This window comes from Nelusetta ayraudi, unplaced genomic scaffold (genome assembly GCF_046127955.1).
Source record: "Nelusetta ayraudi isolate G7.1 ecotype Tasmania unplaced genomic scaffold, CSIRO-AGI_Nayr_v1 ptg000016l, whole genome shotgun sequence".
Lineage (NCBI taxonomy): Eukaryota > Metazoa > Chordata > Actinopteri > Tetraodontiformes > Monacanthidae > Nelusetta > Nelusetta ayraudi.
The window spans coordinates 1,631,038-1,645,766 of NW_027466066.1; the positions used below are offsets into that span (position 1 = coordinate 1,631,038).

Sequence of the window (14,729 nt, forward strand, 5' to 3'; positions counted from 1 at the left end):
ATACACATATATATGTACACACGCGCGCACACACACACATATACATACATGTATACATTATTACCTACATAGTTGAACCATTTGAAAATCCTCCTCCTCCTCCACCGGCCTTTTCAAGGTCTTGTCAAAGTGTCGGCGAGAGTAGTGCGTCAGACACGAGTGCGCATCGGGGGAAGGTCTTGATCGCAAGGTTGTGTTTATTTTGCACGTCTGTCTGCCTATCAGGCACACCTTGATATTTGTCTGGCGAAGACAACGACTGCGCCTCGCACGGTGCTGCACGGGCGTGAGGGAAACATGTGCCAACCCACCCCGGGCACACGCGCAGAAAGGGACAGCGGACGAGATTGAATTGGATTTCCTATTAGCGGGAGAATCATTCCTCTTCTCCGCTGTCTCCGTCTCATTTTCGCCATCAAGTGCAATTTCCCCGCTGTCTGTGTCTTTCCTGCACGTCTGTCCTTCTGCCTGCCCGCCCGTCTTCCAGCTTTCCCGTTCCATCGCTCCTGTTTTACTTCTGTTCTCACGTTCACTTCTGCTTTATGGGTTCATCCATCTCTGTTCTCCCCGCTCCGTTCGCAGTCCGCTCACCCCGCCGCCTCCTTTTTTTTTTTTTTATTAAAACACCTTTTTGTATATAAAACAAAAAGATTGGGCCAAAATTTGTTGAGCGTAATACAACAGGATATATCGACGAGATTCTGCACAACCTCTTTTTTTCTCCAAGGTCTCCACAGCTGTCACATACGAAAGAGGATTAGGGCCACAAGAAGAGAAAAAACATTACAGGAAGGAGATTTTTATTTCACGAAGTTGAAATTTCGTGAATAAAGTAGAAATTTCATGATTAAAGTCAACGCAAATAAAGTGGACATTGGCGAGTAGACTGGATGGATGGTGGATTAACCCAGTTACCCCACAGTTAAAAGTAAAATGTCGAAAACAGGTGCATCCCACAGGGTTCATCGACAGTATACTGGATACTGGCAAAAATGGAAGTAGTTTGACAACTCATCAAAAATCAAATCACATCCAGACTAAAGGTGATGCTTTAGTGTCACTGTTCCAACTATGAGTGAGTCGAGGGTCACGAAAACTCAACCAGTGTTGCTTCTTGGCGCAACAAAATGCATTTTCATCTGCTAATCGTCAGTGCTTGCTACCTCAGAGATTATTCATCTTCATCGAAAAAGTCTCTTCTTCATACGCATTAAAAGGTTTTATGGAAGCGCGCCATGTGATGTAGGGACAAGAGTTAAAATGTGCATTGTTTAAATGTCACCGTCTCACACTGCAAGGTGTTTTTCAGATTTTAATGCATTTATGCTGAAGTTTTTTGCTGCCTCACCATTTTTTTCCCTCCCCGTCATTTACTTCTAAAGCGTCCAACACTCCCATTATATTGTGCCCATCAGAACTGTCTCTGCACTTGAGCGATGCTCTGATATAACTAAATCAAGGACACTGACATTCCCGGAATGCAAAGCAAAAAAAAAAAAAAAAAAACTCAAACATGCTGATGGTGGGACTCTGTTCTCATAATTTCCGAAAGTCCTCCTGCTGTGCTGAGGCAACTGGCACAGTGGGAACGGCTGTGGCTTTTACAAATGAGGAGGCTTGCCATCTTGTTTTTGGCGGTAAGCTGTTTGTTCAGGGCGGCAGCTGCAAGACGTGCAAGGACGAACGCCGTCCTCTGCTCGGTGACATTAGCCTGGGAGCTGTCGCCGGCGGACAGCAGCCTCGCCGCTCAAAGGGCTATCACAAATTAAGTGTCAAGTATCTATATATTGGGTATCAACCGGGATTTATAGCGCCCTTATGTCCCGAGTCAGTCCATATCATACGACACCTTCTCAGAATGCAGTGAAAATGGCTGCCAAGGGTAATCTTACGCCTTTCAAGTTGGACCAAAATGGGCGTATGTACAGTATGTGATGGAATACATACATCAACCTGATGGAAAGGAATAAACCTATGTCTGTTTTTAGATATATGAATTCACTCCAAATAAAAATCTTTCTATTCACATGAAGGGTAGATCCACCTGTAAAGGGGCATCCATACTGTGTACCAGTCGCTAATATGTTGATTCTGTTCAGACGGTTTGTTTTTGGTTGGTGAAAGAAAGATTTGAAAAAGAGATTTTCATTAGTAGTGTTTCCAATTTGTTTTATTCCCAATAGGTATCACTCAATCCGACTAAGAGGGCAATTTTCTGGGAGAGGTCTTTTAGGGAGACACAGATGATTAAGAGTCGTCCTCAGCCGATCTCTGAAGGCAACGCAGGAAGAAAACACCCGACTCCTAAACTTTTGCGCCGCATATTACGAAACTAAATAACCCGCAGAGACACCTTACAAATCTTTCATAACAAAGAAAAGTTGTCGGGGGAGTGTTTGTCTGTGTGATTGGCAGTAGGTGTGGCGATGCCTTGCATGACTGAAATCCCCCCCCCTCCCCCGAATGACGCACATTGCAAATGAACCGTTGTTGGAGGGCGTAAATGATTTTTTTTTTTTTTTTTTACGCATAAATTCACAATCATGTGTGCAGAAGAGTGCTTTTTAATTTTCGGATCATTCATTCCAAATGAATCCCCAAAGTATTGACACGAGCGAGAAGTCTTTTTAATGGCGACAATTAGGGAGATAATCAAATCATTCCAAGAAGCGGCCCAACTGGGACTGAAACTCTGGCTGTGTTCAGATGTTTGTGCTCATTTGTCCCTGTTGATAGGTGAACAGAAGCTTAGCCAAACATCACTGATCATTTTCCCCCAAACATCAGTCATTTGACTTATTTCTTCTCCTTTGCCTCATCCAGCATTCTTAATCTGTTGTCAAACTAACCCTCCCATCCCCCAAAACTACGTCACCTAACTGCTCCCATCAGTCCCTTCTATTTCTCCTTCAGCAATCTCATCTGCCCCTCTTTCATCATCTCCCACCCAGCTTAGCTTGTCAACGCCCCATCAACCCTTTGGCTTGTTTCCCTCCTCCTGCTGAGCCCTTTGTCCGCGCAAAGTGAACTGCAGGAGGCAACAGAGCGCATCGCCGGATCAGGGAGCACTCCTCCGATCGTCCTTTGGCTCCTCTGATGCGAGTGAAAAGGAGAGGCCTGCGGTCGCTGCAAGGGCTAAGAGGACTTGCGCATCTCACACACGCAGTATCTCGCACATGCAGAGGGTGAAAGCTGCAAAAGGGTTGAATCTCTACTATGTCTGTGCAGCTTCTCAGTCGTCCAAGTCATCGTAGTCTTGAAGGTTGAGTTAAGACAACTGGACTGGTTTTTGGTAACTTTAAGACGTTTCACCTCTCATCCCAGAGGTCCGGGATAACCTTGGATAACCTTGGATAATTTTCAATCCAAGGTCTTCCCAGGGTCAACACATAGTTTTTGCAATTTCTTTTGTAGACTGTGGCCAAAAGTTTGTCGCTCTTATGTCGAATGTTTGTCAGAAAAGTTGCACTAAATCCCTGCTGACAGAAACTCTAGTGCTCGTATTTAAATGGGAAACGGGCCCGTTCGCAAATGTCTCACCGATGGCCAATATGGCAGGTGTGTAAACAAGTTCTGAGCGTTCCCTATTTAGCTGGCTGAATAAATTCAATAACTGTGGACGTAATGGAGCGCTTGTTTGTGACTTGCATAAAATGCCAAAACCGTCTACCATATTTCTCCACGAGAGCAACGTTACCAGAAGGTAATGGCCTCGTCAAGCATTCTAATGGGACATCGGCGTCGGCGTCGGGAGCACATCTATAAAACGTCTATCAAGAAATTGATAGCCCTGTTGCGCTCCGACACCGGTCCCAATTTTGTTGCTACAGTCCAACACACGCTGGCAGCCCAGAGAGACTTTAGAAAAAAAGGTGGGGGGTGCGGGGGGCAGAAAACTTGTTCACAACTTTCACGTACCAACAACTGCCCTCAAGTATTGGATTGACCTCCGCCAACCAGTGCCTCCTGAAAGGTTAACAGAGGAGATTCTGCAATAACATGACTAGCTAACCGCTGCTGCGCTGCTCTGTGTTGTGATTCATAATCACTTTACAAGAGGTCTGGACCATGAGATGCTTACCATGTTTTCTTACTTTCGAATTTATCTTTTTTTTTTTTTTTTGTCTGTGGTAGATGTCAGTACATTCAGCCTCTGAAAACTGCAACTTAGTGTAAACCTTGGAGAATGTCCACGGTCTCTTGTGGTTGCATGATTATAATGATGATAAGAGTAATAAAACACGACAGTGATGAGTCATGAAGGAATTATTCATAACCACAGTCATTTTACTGAGTCATGATGACTCATTACTCATTGTAATAACTCGTTCACCATCTCGTCCCTGAAACATGTCTCCATTGTGCGGCTGCTTTTCTGAAATTGTAAGAATGCGTCAATTTAATAGCTGTAATATTCCTGCGGGTAAAGCAACAGCTCTGGTTCTTTGTTTCTGCTTCAATTGTGAATGAACAAATAAGTTACTTCGGGAGTGGGTGGAGCTTGTGTGCCAATACGGATTTCGACACATTCTGCTTGACTGACTCAGTTGCTTAAATGGCTCAAAACCCCATGTAAGCTTGAGTTATTAAAAAAAAAAAATCACAATTCCCATTGTACCATGTTAATAATTATAGTTTGCTTTAATAGTGTTTTAAAAGGATGAAAAAAGAGCTGAAAACTATATTACAAGGCATAATATGAAAAGATATTCAGCATCACGCTGTGACAACAATCGTACTTTTCGCAAAAAGACTTTTGCCAAGATTATGCCCAAAAACGCTGATTCAGAAAAGACTTCTTGAAGTGCCGCTAACAGTGCCGATTGCCTCAAAGCATCCGATGGCCCTCAGAGTGGAGAACAGCACAGAGGGGAGCAGAGCTGTCCCATTGAAGATGGGACAAAATGAGGTGGAACTGAAAGCAGTCGATAGGAAAGAAAGATGTGGCAGAGGGAGACGGTGGCCTTTTAAGAATATTTATTAGGAGGTAACATTGAGATCCGGCCCTATCACAGCCTCACATCATTGAAAACTGTCTTAGAGGTCAAGCACCAGTACAGCAGAACTCCTTATCTGGCGTCCCTCTTCGTTCAATACCTGACTTCCCCGGGGAAAATGAAATGCCAGGGAGCAAAAAAAATTCTAAATTCTAATGAGGATGTTATTTCAGGATGGCCGACAATAAAATCGTACCTGCTTTGCGATATCGTAATACATCTTGATGCCGCTATGTGATCAAACGTGCCGATATGTGGAAACTGGTCGCAAATGGCTGAACTGCGCAAAGAAATGCAATTAACTTTCTTTTACCGACTCCTACGCAAAATGAGATAAGATTGTGATACGGAGACAGAATATCAACAACGTAATTGCTTTCTTGGAAGCGGCGGGCTCCCGCCAAACTAGGAGGCTCGAGCGTAACTTTTTGGTGCAATGCCTGCGCGTGAAATCCGCCAAGGTCAAAGTCTCATTACACCTGATGAGGTTAATTTCTGACTCGCGGCGGGGCAGCAGCGACTTAAAAGCGCTGATGCACAGCCGCCGGGTTCCTCCGGGGAGCCGCTCGCCATCCTTCCGGAGATATGACGCCCTATTGCTCCTCACGCTGCCGCTGCTGCTCCTCGTGCGGTGAATATTCATAGCGGCCGGGTTTGAGCGAAGGCCGTCACACTTAATTAATGATGTGGACGCGCTGTATTTTCCTGGTGTCACAATGAAATATTTGTGCCGCTGTTGTTGTTCGCCGGCAATTCAAACTGAATCTGCATATTTAATCTGTTTTCTCATTTACTATGCAAATGTGCTGTGGGGCCCGCGTGCCTTGGATGGCTTTCCGACATACGACGTGGCTCTGAGCGCGGATTAGAACCCTCGTGTTGAGGAGGTGGAGCCGCACGCTGGCGGATGCGGGTCGTCTGAAGCGCACTTGTGCGACTCGCTCGGACCTTCGGAATCGCCTCGGGACGCGTTCATGAATAATTACCAACTCCCCGCCTTTTTTTTTTACTTTATGCGCAGTAATCAGGTTATTAGTTTCATTTGTCACATTCAGCAGACACTCATTAGCGACCTATAGGCTGGCACCCAGCGTCTCTGACACAAAAAAGTCACATGAAATTAGCGGCGCAGTCTGTACGTTTGAGATCTCAACTAGGCCGTTCAAATGCTCTCGCCCCAGAGTGGAAGCTATAGAAGTGGAGATGGAGATGGAAGAGGAGACGAGGACAAGGAGATGTCATTGTTGAGTTGATATATGTATAAGATCGTGGGCTGTGTCGCACCGCTTCAGCTTCAGCCCTTTCTCCGGATGGCCACAAGCTAAACAATCCATACAACAAGCCAGCAAGCAGCACACAAGCAATGCTGAAGTCTCACAATCAACTTGTTTTGTTTTGTTTTTTTCACTTCATTGTGTTCTGTTCCCAGCCTCTTCTTCTGTTACACAAAGCTGTTGTTGAACTCTAAACCCCGAGACAGTGGGGTAGCGGCTCAGAATATCCGACCCGTTCTGGGTCCCAGTCAGGTTAAACCAGGAAGGAACATATTATCTCGATGTGTTGGTCCAATTGTTGGGTTGAGTTTTATATTTAGCGTGATTTGGAGTTTGAGTCGGGCACTTACACGTTTATCTGTTGTCTGTTTACCATAATAATTGAAAACCTTCCCTTTATCTCAATTTATGCAGATGACATCACACATTTTCTAGTGCCCCACTAGAAGTCAAATCTTTCTTACGCCAACTGTGATGTATTGCCTAAGAAAACTCGAGGGAGCTCTGAGTGGAGCCTAGAGCAATACAATTTTCTCTTCTACAAAATAAAGGCAACTCAAATATTGAAACAGTTATTGAAAACATCTTAATACAAATACAACTTAACATTCTACTGAGAGCAAAAAGGAAATCTCCCAAGGTGCACTACCTCAGATAATGATACAAGCCTGAATATCCCATCAGTGAAATAATATTGAGCTACATTGTTGTTGTTAAGTCAGCATCACAGTCCTCATTAAAGTGAGCGTGAGCACATGTGGACAAGCCGCCTTCTTAATTTTTCCATTTATTGCAAACTAAATCCCAACATTGCGTCTCCCTGTTCAAACTTAATACGGCATTAAGCGTCTTGAATGCATCATTAGAGTGCACTAACGGAACGAGAACACAGGCTTTTCAAAGCTTCATGGAGGACGAGGGTTCAGCTCCAGTTCGTAAACTGAAGAGGACCGTTTCGTCTTGCCGTGCATATCCTTTTTCTCCTTGACTTTGTTCCACCCTACTTAACCCATACACACACAATCGCACACGCATTCCCTGTGCTTTTAACAGGCTGCTCGGCAAACCCCACCATCGTCAAAAGAACACAAAGGCGTCCGGGGCTTGTGGATGTGCGTGCATTCATTCCTCTTGAAGTCTTCTTAAAGCTTGTCTGGCATAAACACTCGTGTTCACGCACTCTCACGTCAATGCAGCTGCCTGGCATGGCTGTGCTGCGCTTAAGGGCATGAGTGCTCTCCTTGGCGCGAATAGAGTCTTTGTGGAAAAGATACCATCAATAAAACAGCCTGTTTATGAATCTATTCTTAGTAATATTAGCCACAGTCACACTTCGCAGCTTCCTATTGGTGGAAGGGACAACGCTCGACCGACTTTGATAAGATCTAAATCCTACCAACAGCCTGTCCAGAGTAAACAGACGACACATTTCTACAAAGGAAAGCCGTCAAGTTTTACTCTTTACTTTTGCTCGTCCTTAAAAGCCTCCTAGTTATGTTGTGGTGACACAGCCATTAATGCTGGTTTTATCAGGCTTGCAGCAGTTTCCCCATTCCTTTCTACCAATGAAGAGAGAGTGTTTTGATAATCAGATCCCCAATCAGGCCGAAAAGTCTTCAGACGGGAACTCCGCAAGATGGATGTGTGAGGTTTCAGACTTGGAATCTCAGTCGTCCGGCTGCCTTCCAAAGTTATTTTTCTTTCTGCCCAAGACAGATAAGTGGCTGAGGGCAAATGGCCTCTTCTTGGAGAAAAGCATTGTTATGGACATCAAGATGACAAAAATCAAAACAAAAAAACACGGTCAACCATTAATGCACGATAAACTATCAGATCGGGAGAAAACAATGCATTTGAAACGACTCGACTGGGATCAGGCGAGGCGACAGATCGGGCGGACTGCAGCTTGTCTTTAGGCTTCAAATAAATCAATGGCGTAAAGGTAATGGTGCTTCACGGCGACTGAGATATCTCGAGTGAATCAATCCCATCCTCCTCATTTCACTGTGAATTGTTTCTTCTCCCTGCGGACCCCTTTGCGGTAAAGGTCAGGGAGGGAGGCTGTGCTTTTATATTGATGAGAAGACTGAACGTGTGGCCACACAGTTCACCGGTGTCGACTATTGATCCGCGTGTGTAGCGGTGAGTTAGGAAAGTAGATAACTGCGCACCCCTAGAAGGAGCTCATACATCACCGCGGTTACACGGCACTGGCGGAAGAATAAACTTCTTCACGCTGTGATCAGCTCCCCATTTATCTGCGAAAGAAGAAAACCCATCGGCCGTCACGGCAGGCCTAATCTATATGTGTTAACTGCGCCCACGTCAGCCATCTTTTAAATACACCTTCATTTATTTTATTTTTTTAATGGATTTCGATCACTGGACTCCAGTGAATGCATCCAAATTAAATGTGCTGCTTCTCACAGTGCAGCAATATTCGGTAGCACGGCTGTTTTTGTGATGGACGCAAACGTAGAGGAAACACAGATTGTATTTCCACCTGGAAGGACATGGCAGTGATATAATCCGGCTCAGCGCTACTTCCTGCGCAGAAGGAACACGGCGGCGCGGAAGGCGACGCTGCAGAATGCTGGTGATCCAGTGTTATGGCTTTGATTTTTCTGTTAGAACTGTTACAGATGGAAAGCTGCTGCTGCAAACAGGCAGGTGTGTTTCTTTGCAGAGTCTTTGTGTGCGCCCAGGCTCTCCTGGGCTTTTTTGTGCTAATAAACTGCAGTGAGGTAGACCTTGAGTGGTGTGGCAGGGCAGTTTACAGAGAGCTCCACCTGGCACACTCCCAAATCCCTGACAAGCCAGACCACATCTGGCACTTTGACTTTTTCCTCACGCTACACGCAGATGATGTGCTTGTGAATATGTCAGAATCCAATCTGTCCTTTTCGAAACGGAAACACATTATTTAAAGGGATGATGTGTGATACCATAGATTTCCATAATGGTCATATCCAAAGGTCCTATCATTGATATTGATTGTGTTCCCAATGGCAACCAAACTCAAAAATATGGACCAAAATCTAAAGACTGCCCACACATTCGCACCTTCAGAACAGGAAACCTTTTGCATATATTGCAAGAACTTGCCCTCTAGAAAAAGGTAACATGTTGAATAACATCAATGGCAATGGCAACCAGTAGCGCAGAGGTTTCGGTCCTGGGTTCGAATCACTGCTTGGCCTTCCAGGATCTTACTTTGTGGTGTTTACATATCCTCTCCATGTTCTTGTGGATTTCGTTTCCTGGGTGCTCCGGTTTCCTCCGACCATCGAAAACACGTTTGGCACTTAAGGTGATGTTGGCCTAAATGTGGCGACGTGCTCTTACAAAATAATATCCCAGAATATGCCTGCTCCGGCAGTCGCGTAGCTAGCTCTATTTTTGTGTGTTCAAGCTGCAAAGATTTTCTAGGCAAGGAGTGTTTGCGACAGAAGATTAGGCAGCATCAGTCAACGTGAGCGGAGGGTGACAGCAGGCGATCAGCGTCAGTCACACACCGCTGGATTAAATTCCAAAGCCCCTTTTAAAAGTGCCACTCACCTTTTCTTTCCCCGCGCAGACTGTGTTACCAAACCGGACTCCCATGTGGTCTCTCAGTCGAAGCGGAGGGCTCAGATGGCCCGTTAGACCCCTATTGACTCAGCCGCTGACTCCGCCCCCTCCCTCTGTGTGCGGCCATGCGGTGCTACCCAGAGAGATTGAACGAGACATTGCTGATATAGACACCGACCCTCCTTCTGTCCTTTCCATCTTGCTGTCCTCCACTCTGTGTTTTCTTGAACGGGAATGTCTGTTGTTTCTTCTCGCTGGCACACAAATAATCTTCTTTTCCATTCTTCCCTCGCACCGCCACACCTGAGTCTTTTTTCACCTCTCCTTCCTGTTCCTCCATATTCATTCCATCACTTCTCACCTCTGTCTCCCATGTCTCGGTTTCCCGCTCCTCGTGAGGAGTGTCACCGGAGTAACACGAGAGTGTCTCTGCTCGCTCTCGGTGCTCTCCAGCTAACTCGATCTTAACCTTGTCCCCCGGACTGTCCTATTGAAACTTCTCCTTTGTCTCTCCGTTTGTTTCTCTCACAGCCAAGATGGCAATGAACAGCATCCTCAACGGTGACGACATCAAGAAGGCCCTGGATGCATTCGCAGGTAATAAGCCACACCGTTCAAAACCAATCTCATGAACTGATGGTGGTTCACAATGTTTCAGTTTAATCCTGTTCCGGCCTACTAGTGAGTACATTGCAGTGTCTCAATTCAGGGTCCGCATTTTGAAAGGAAGTTGCGTCATAGCACTGCGCGAAGGCTTGTCCCAATTCCCAAAAGTCCTTAGGACGCTCCGATTGCGTTCTCGGAATGCGCCCTTGTTTTAGCCGATTTCCAAGGCTGCACCGCTACTATCCTTCGCGTACTTCTGTATGCCATGATGCTTTGCGTGCTGCTGCAAAGCATCGTAGGATCCTGGGAAGTCAGCTGAAATTAGCGGCATGTACTGGCAAAGGCACTTTGTATACATTTAAGTATTGAAGTTTCACATAAAGTATCCAGTTTTTAACGTAGGATTTTACTTATATGATCATCCAACGGCATCGTTAGATGTCGAACCAATGGTTAGCTTGATACTATAAAAACGTCACTTCCGGGGTTGGCCAGCCGGAGGGAACGGCGGCGACGCAACCAGGAAATACACCGAAGGCTAGACCGTCCCGTGTGGTTACCGGGGAGGCGGGGTTTGGTCCGTCCTTCTAGGCTGAACACTTCCTTCAGACGGAGGACACTCCGTTCGAAGGGTGCAGACCCTGAATTGAGGCACTGCCATAGCGTGATTTTCTAGTAGGATACAGTCAAGGAATCGAGTCAGTACAAAGGAGCCACTTTTCAAAAGACACATCATCTCAACCTGTACGGCAATGGAAGCGACACATCTGGAACAAAAACAGCAAAACGCGCAGTGTATCAAATGTCTCGGATTTGGATTATGTTCGTTTTCTTGAGCGTCAGCTGTTCCTGCGGCGGAGAAGAAGCATGTCGGTGTTTGTCAGCATCAAGGCCAGACAAATGAAATCGTCGTCACTGCAGCCGACAGCGAACGTAGCTGAATTCTTTGAAAAATGGCTCTTAAGTGAATAGCTTCAGCGACAACTCAGTTTAGAGTGGTAGCAGCACCACCTTGGGTGGAAGCTCTCTACCGGTGTTCAATTGGTACCATTTCGAATCCTTCACATGCGTTTTTTAATTTGTGTGTGCACTGTACTGCAGGAGGCAGGGTCTTGTACGAGACCGACTGCATGTAATCAGGATAACTTAGATTTAGAACACAAGCTTGAATAGCTGTGATCAGCCCGGATTACACTGGGGGAAAAAAACGTGTTATTGGAGAAGGTTGGCGTTTTAGAGGCTTGTTTGTATTTTGGATTACACCCCCTGAAATCTTCAGTCCCCCGCCCTCCACGGCTCAGCGGGACAGTCGGCTGCTCGTTTCTCAATATCAGACTCCACAGCTGTTCTCCTCTGATAGAGTTGGATTCTGTTACAGAACCCTTTTCCCATTTCCTGGTTGTCAGATCCAGGGTTCACCTTAAAATTGAGAAAAACTGAAAAAAGAAAAAGTCAAGTTAAAGACTTGAGAGAAAAAAAAATAAAGGGCTGCAGAACTCCAACATTTGTGACTGTATCCATTTTGATACAATTCTTTTTTTTTTTTTACTTAATATGTAATATTTTCAATGTTTTATCTGGTAGATAAGTCACATATTACAAGTTATTGAGACACTTACACTTTTTGTTGTCTGCAGTTATTGTTTGTTTCAGATGAAATTGTTTTGAAATTGTTTGAGTTTTTGTGCAACCATCAGAAAGAGCCAGTGTTGTGTATGTTAGTATATGGTTGTCGAAAGCAGTAAGGCTGAAAAGTTTCTTAGTTTGGTTTCACGCCTGATTAAGGGTCAATGTAAATTCTGTCACACAGGTCGACTTGCAATGTTGGACAAGAGTTTGAAATTTCAGGTCCCTTAAATTTCGTGTTCGTGTCAGCAACAAAGGTTCAGACTCCAGACGTGTTGGCAAAGGATGACCTTTTACATCTCTGAGCCGGTTGTTGTTTCTTCCTTTTGCGTGTCATGTTTGCGTTTGGTGCGTGTCTACGTGTGTGTGTGTGTGTGTGTGTGTGTGTGTGTGTCCAGTTGCCGACTCCTTCGACCACAAGAAGTTTTTCGAAATGGTGGGTCTGAAGGCCAAGTCTGCGGACGAAGTGAAGAAGGTCTTCACGGTGCTGGATGCCGACACAAGCGGCTACATCGAGGAGGAGGAGCTCAAGTGAGACCGGCGCACGCACAACAGCAAAGAAAAGGCCGCGGTCGCGCGTTACGATCCGAGCGCTGATCCATTCTGCTTCCTCTCTGATTCCCCGGACAGATTCGTCCTGAAGGGTTTCTCCAAAGATGGCCGAGACCTGACGGACAAAGAGACCAGAGCATTTTTAAAAGCGGCCGATAAGGACGGGGACGGCAAGATCGGAGTCGATGGTAAACGTCCAGTTCCATTAGTGGCGGTTGGGCGGGGGCACACAACAAGGCGACACAATTGCACAAACACCTCCCGCGAGCACACAGGGTCGCTCTTTATCTCCCGCGAGTGTAGTTTTGGTATTTTTCTGGAGGTTTTTTCGGTGCAGCTGAGGAGCTCTCAGGTTGCGATGCTTCACCTCATTCATTAGTGAGAACAGGTTTTTGCCCAACACGCTTTGAGCTGCTGCTATAAATGATGTATTCAGACTTCTTCTTCAGAAAAGGTTCGGGCTGCACAGATAAACTGGACTCGATAAACTGTCGGCCAGCCAAAGTAACCATGTGACGCTCTTAGAGCCAAACCAGAAGAGTCGAACGTTGGTCAGACGAGCTTTAACTCCATGATGAGAAGTTTGCATCGTCTTCGTAGTTGAAGCAACCCTGTCCATTTGATGTTTTGTACCTCTCTGTGCTTCTTCTGTCCTGCAGAGTTCACCTGCCTGGTGAAAGAATAAAGAGTCGCTGCCTGCGCCCGTGCCAGCGAGCCACCCACCCACCCTAGCGCCCCCCAAGATCACTCCCGCTACGCCCCGACGCCCGCCAGACTGCAGCCGACTCCTGCTACCTGCGCCCCCCTCCCCCGCCCAACCCATCCACATTCCCCACATTCCCCACATTCCCCCCTTCCACTTCTCACGTCCTATTTATTTGATTCTTTTTATACAAGATGTCGTCTCTTTGTGTCATATGTATAGATCTTACGAAGTGTAGGCCCGTCTGCTGACGTTAGAGAACTTAAGAGAACATAGGAGAAAGACGCCCCTCCCCCCTTTCGGTGTGTTTTAGTTTGCCATCCTTCCTCTCTTCTACTCTTTCCCCCGCTTTCCTCTCTTTCCGTCACTGACGAATCACCACCGCACCTCCCTCTGCCTCTTTCCCCCCTTTTTTGTTTCTCTCCTCTCAGTCCGTTCCACTGCATCTGCTGCCCTCGCCATCCTTTTCATCTATCCATCTATCTATCTATCTATCTATCCATCTGTCTATCTACCCATCCGCCCGCCCATCCCTTTTGCCTCTGGTAACGAGCTGTTGTAAAACGTACCAAGAGAAGACCGAGGTCGAGCTTGTAAATGAAATAAAATAAGTGTGAAAGAATAAAACAAAACCTGGAGAACACCGACTGGCTGCGGCTCCTCCGTTAATTCTTCCCTTTGATGTCTAACCAACCCCCACCGCCACCCCCACCACCAGCAATCCGCCTGTATAACGCGTTCATAGTTGCTCTTTTGAAAACTTAAGGTGAAGAAAAATGGCCTTCGGTCATTTGTTAGCGTTCGTTTGCATCAACCGCGTCTTCAAAAGCTCGGGCGTCGTACTCTTTGAGGGGCCCCCCTGACTGAGCTTGATGCGCGGTTATGATTTGACTGAAGTGAGGGTAGGGGGGGTGACGAAGGGGTGGGTCGATGGGGGGGTGCGGCGGCCACGTTACTCCACTTCGCCGAAGAGTTCTCCCGCTCGGAAGTGCTGTGCCAGTTTAGCGCGCGCGTGCTGTCGAGCCATTAGCAGAATTGGATTCACACGGAGGTTCAATTTAGGTTAAGCATCCCCAGCGGAGGGCCCCAAACTGGCAACGCGGGACTCCTGATCCTCCTTTAGTAGGCCAGCTCACTGCCTGAGAGTGCAGGCACACACTGCTGTGAAGATTAGGGGGCTATCGCCCGAAAAAGAGGCCGTGCGGCAGACGGCGTTCCTCGTTGGTGCTCATCAGACGAGCTCCCGACGACCGGCTTCTTAACATTGAAAAGGGCCAAAGACCAGTTTCTCATCTTTCTGCAATACAGACTTTAAAGGTGCGTGTTGGAGTCATTTCCAGATGATCATTTTTCACCGTGCAGTCCAGCAGGAGCAGCTTGGCACGGTTAATTATTGAGAAA

General features: G+C 46.4%; 1 protein-coding gene across 1 annotated transcript in view; it reads left to right on the plus strand.

Annotated features, from left to right (window-relative positions):
- LOC142886692 (parvalbumin-7-like) overlaps window positions 1-13,975 on the plus strand; it is a 47,469-nt gene extending 33,494 nt beyond the window's left edge. Inside the window, exons 3-6 of the mRNA XM_076023768.1 lie at window positions 10,373-10,438; window positions 12,472-12,604; window positions 12,704-12,813; window positions 13,285-13,975. Coding sequence (XP_075879883.1) covers window positions 10,373-10,438; window positions 12,472-12,604; window positions 12,704-12,813; window positions 13,285-13,310 — 335 coding nt within the window. The 3' untranslated portion in view covers window positions 13,311-13,975. The remainder of the gene's footprint in view (window positions 1-10,372; window positions 10,439-12,471; window positions 12,605-12,703; window positions 12,814-13,284) is intronic.
- Window positions 13,976-14,729: the final 754 nt, after the last annotated feature.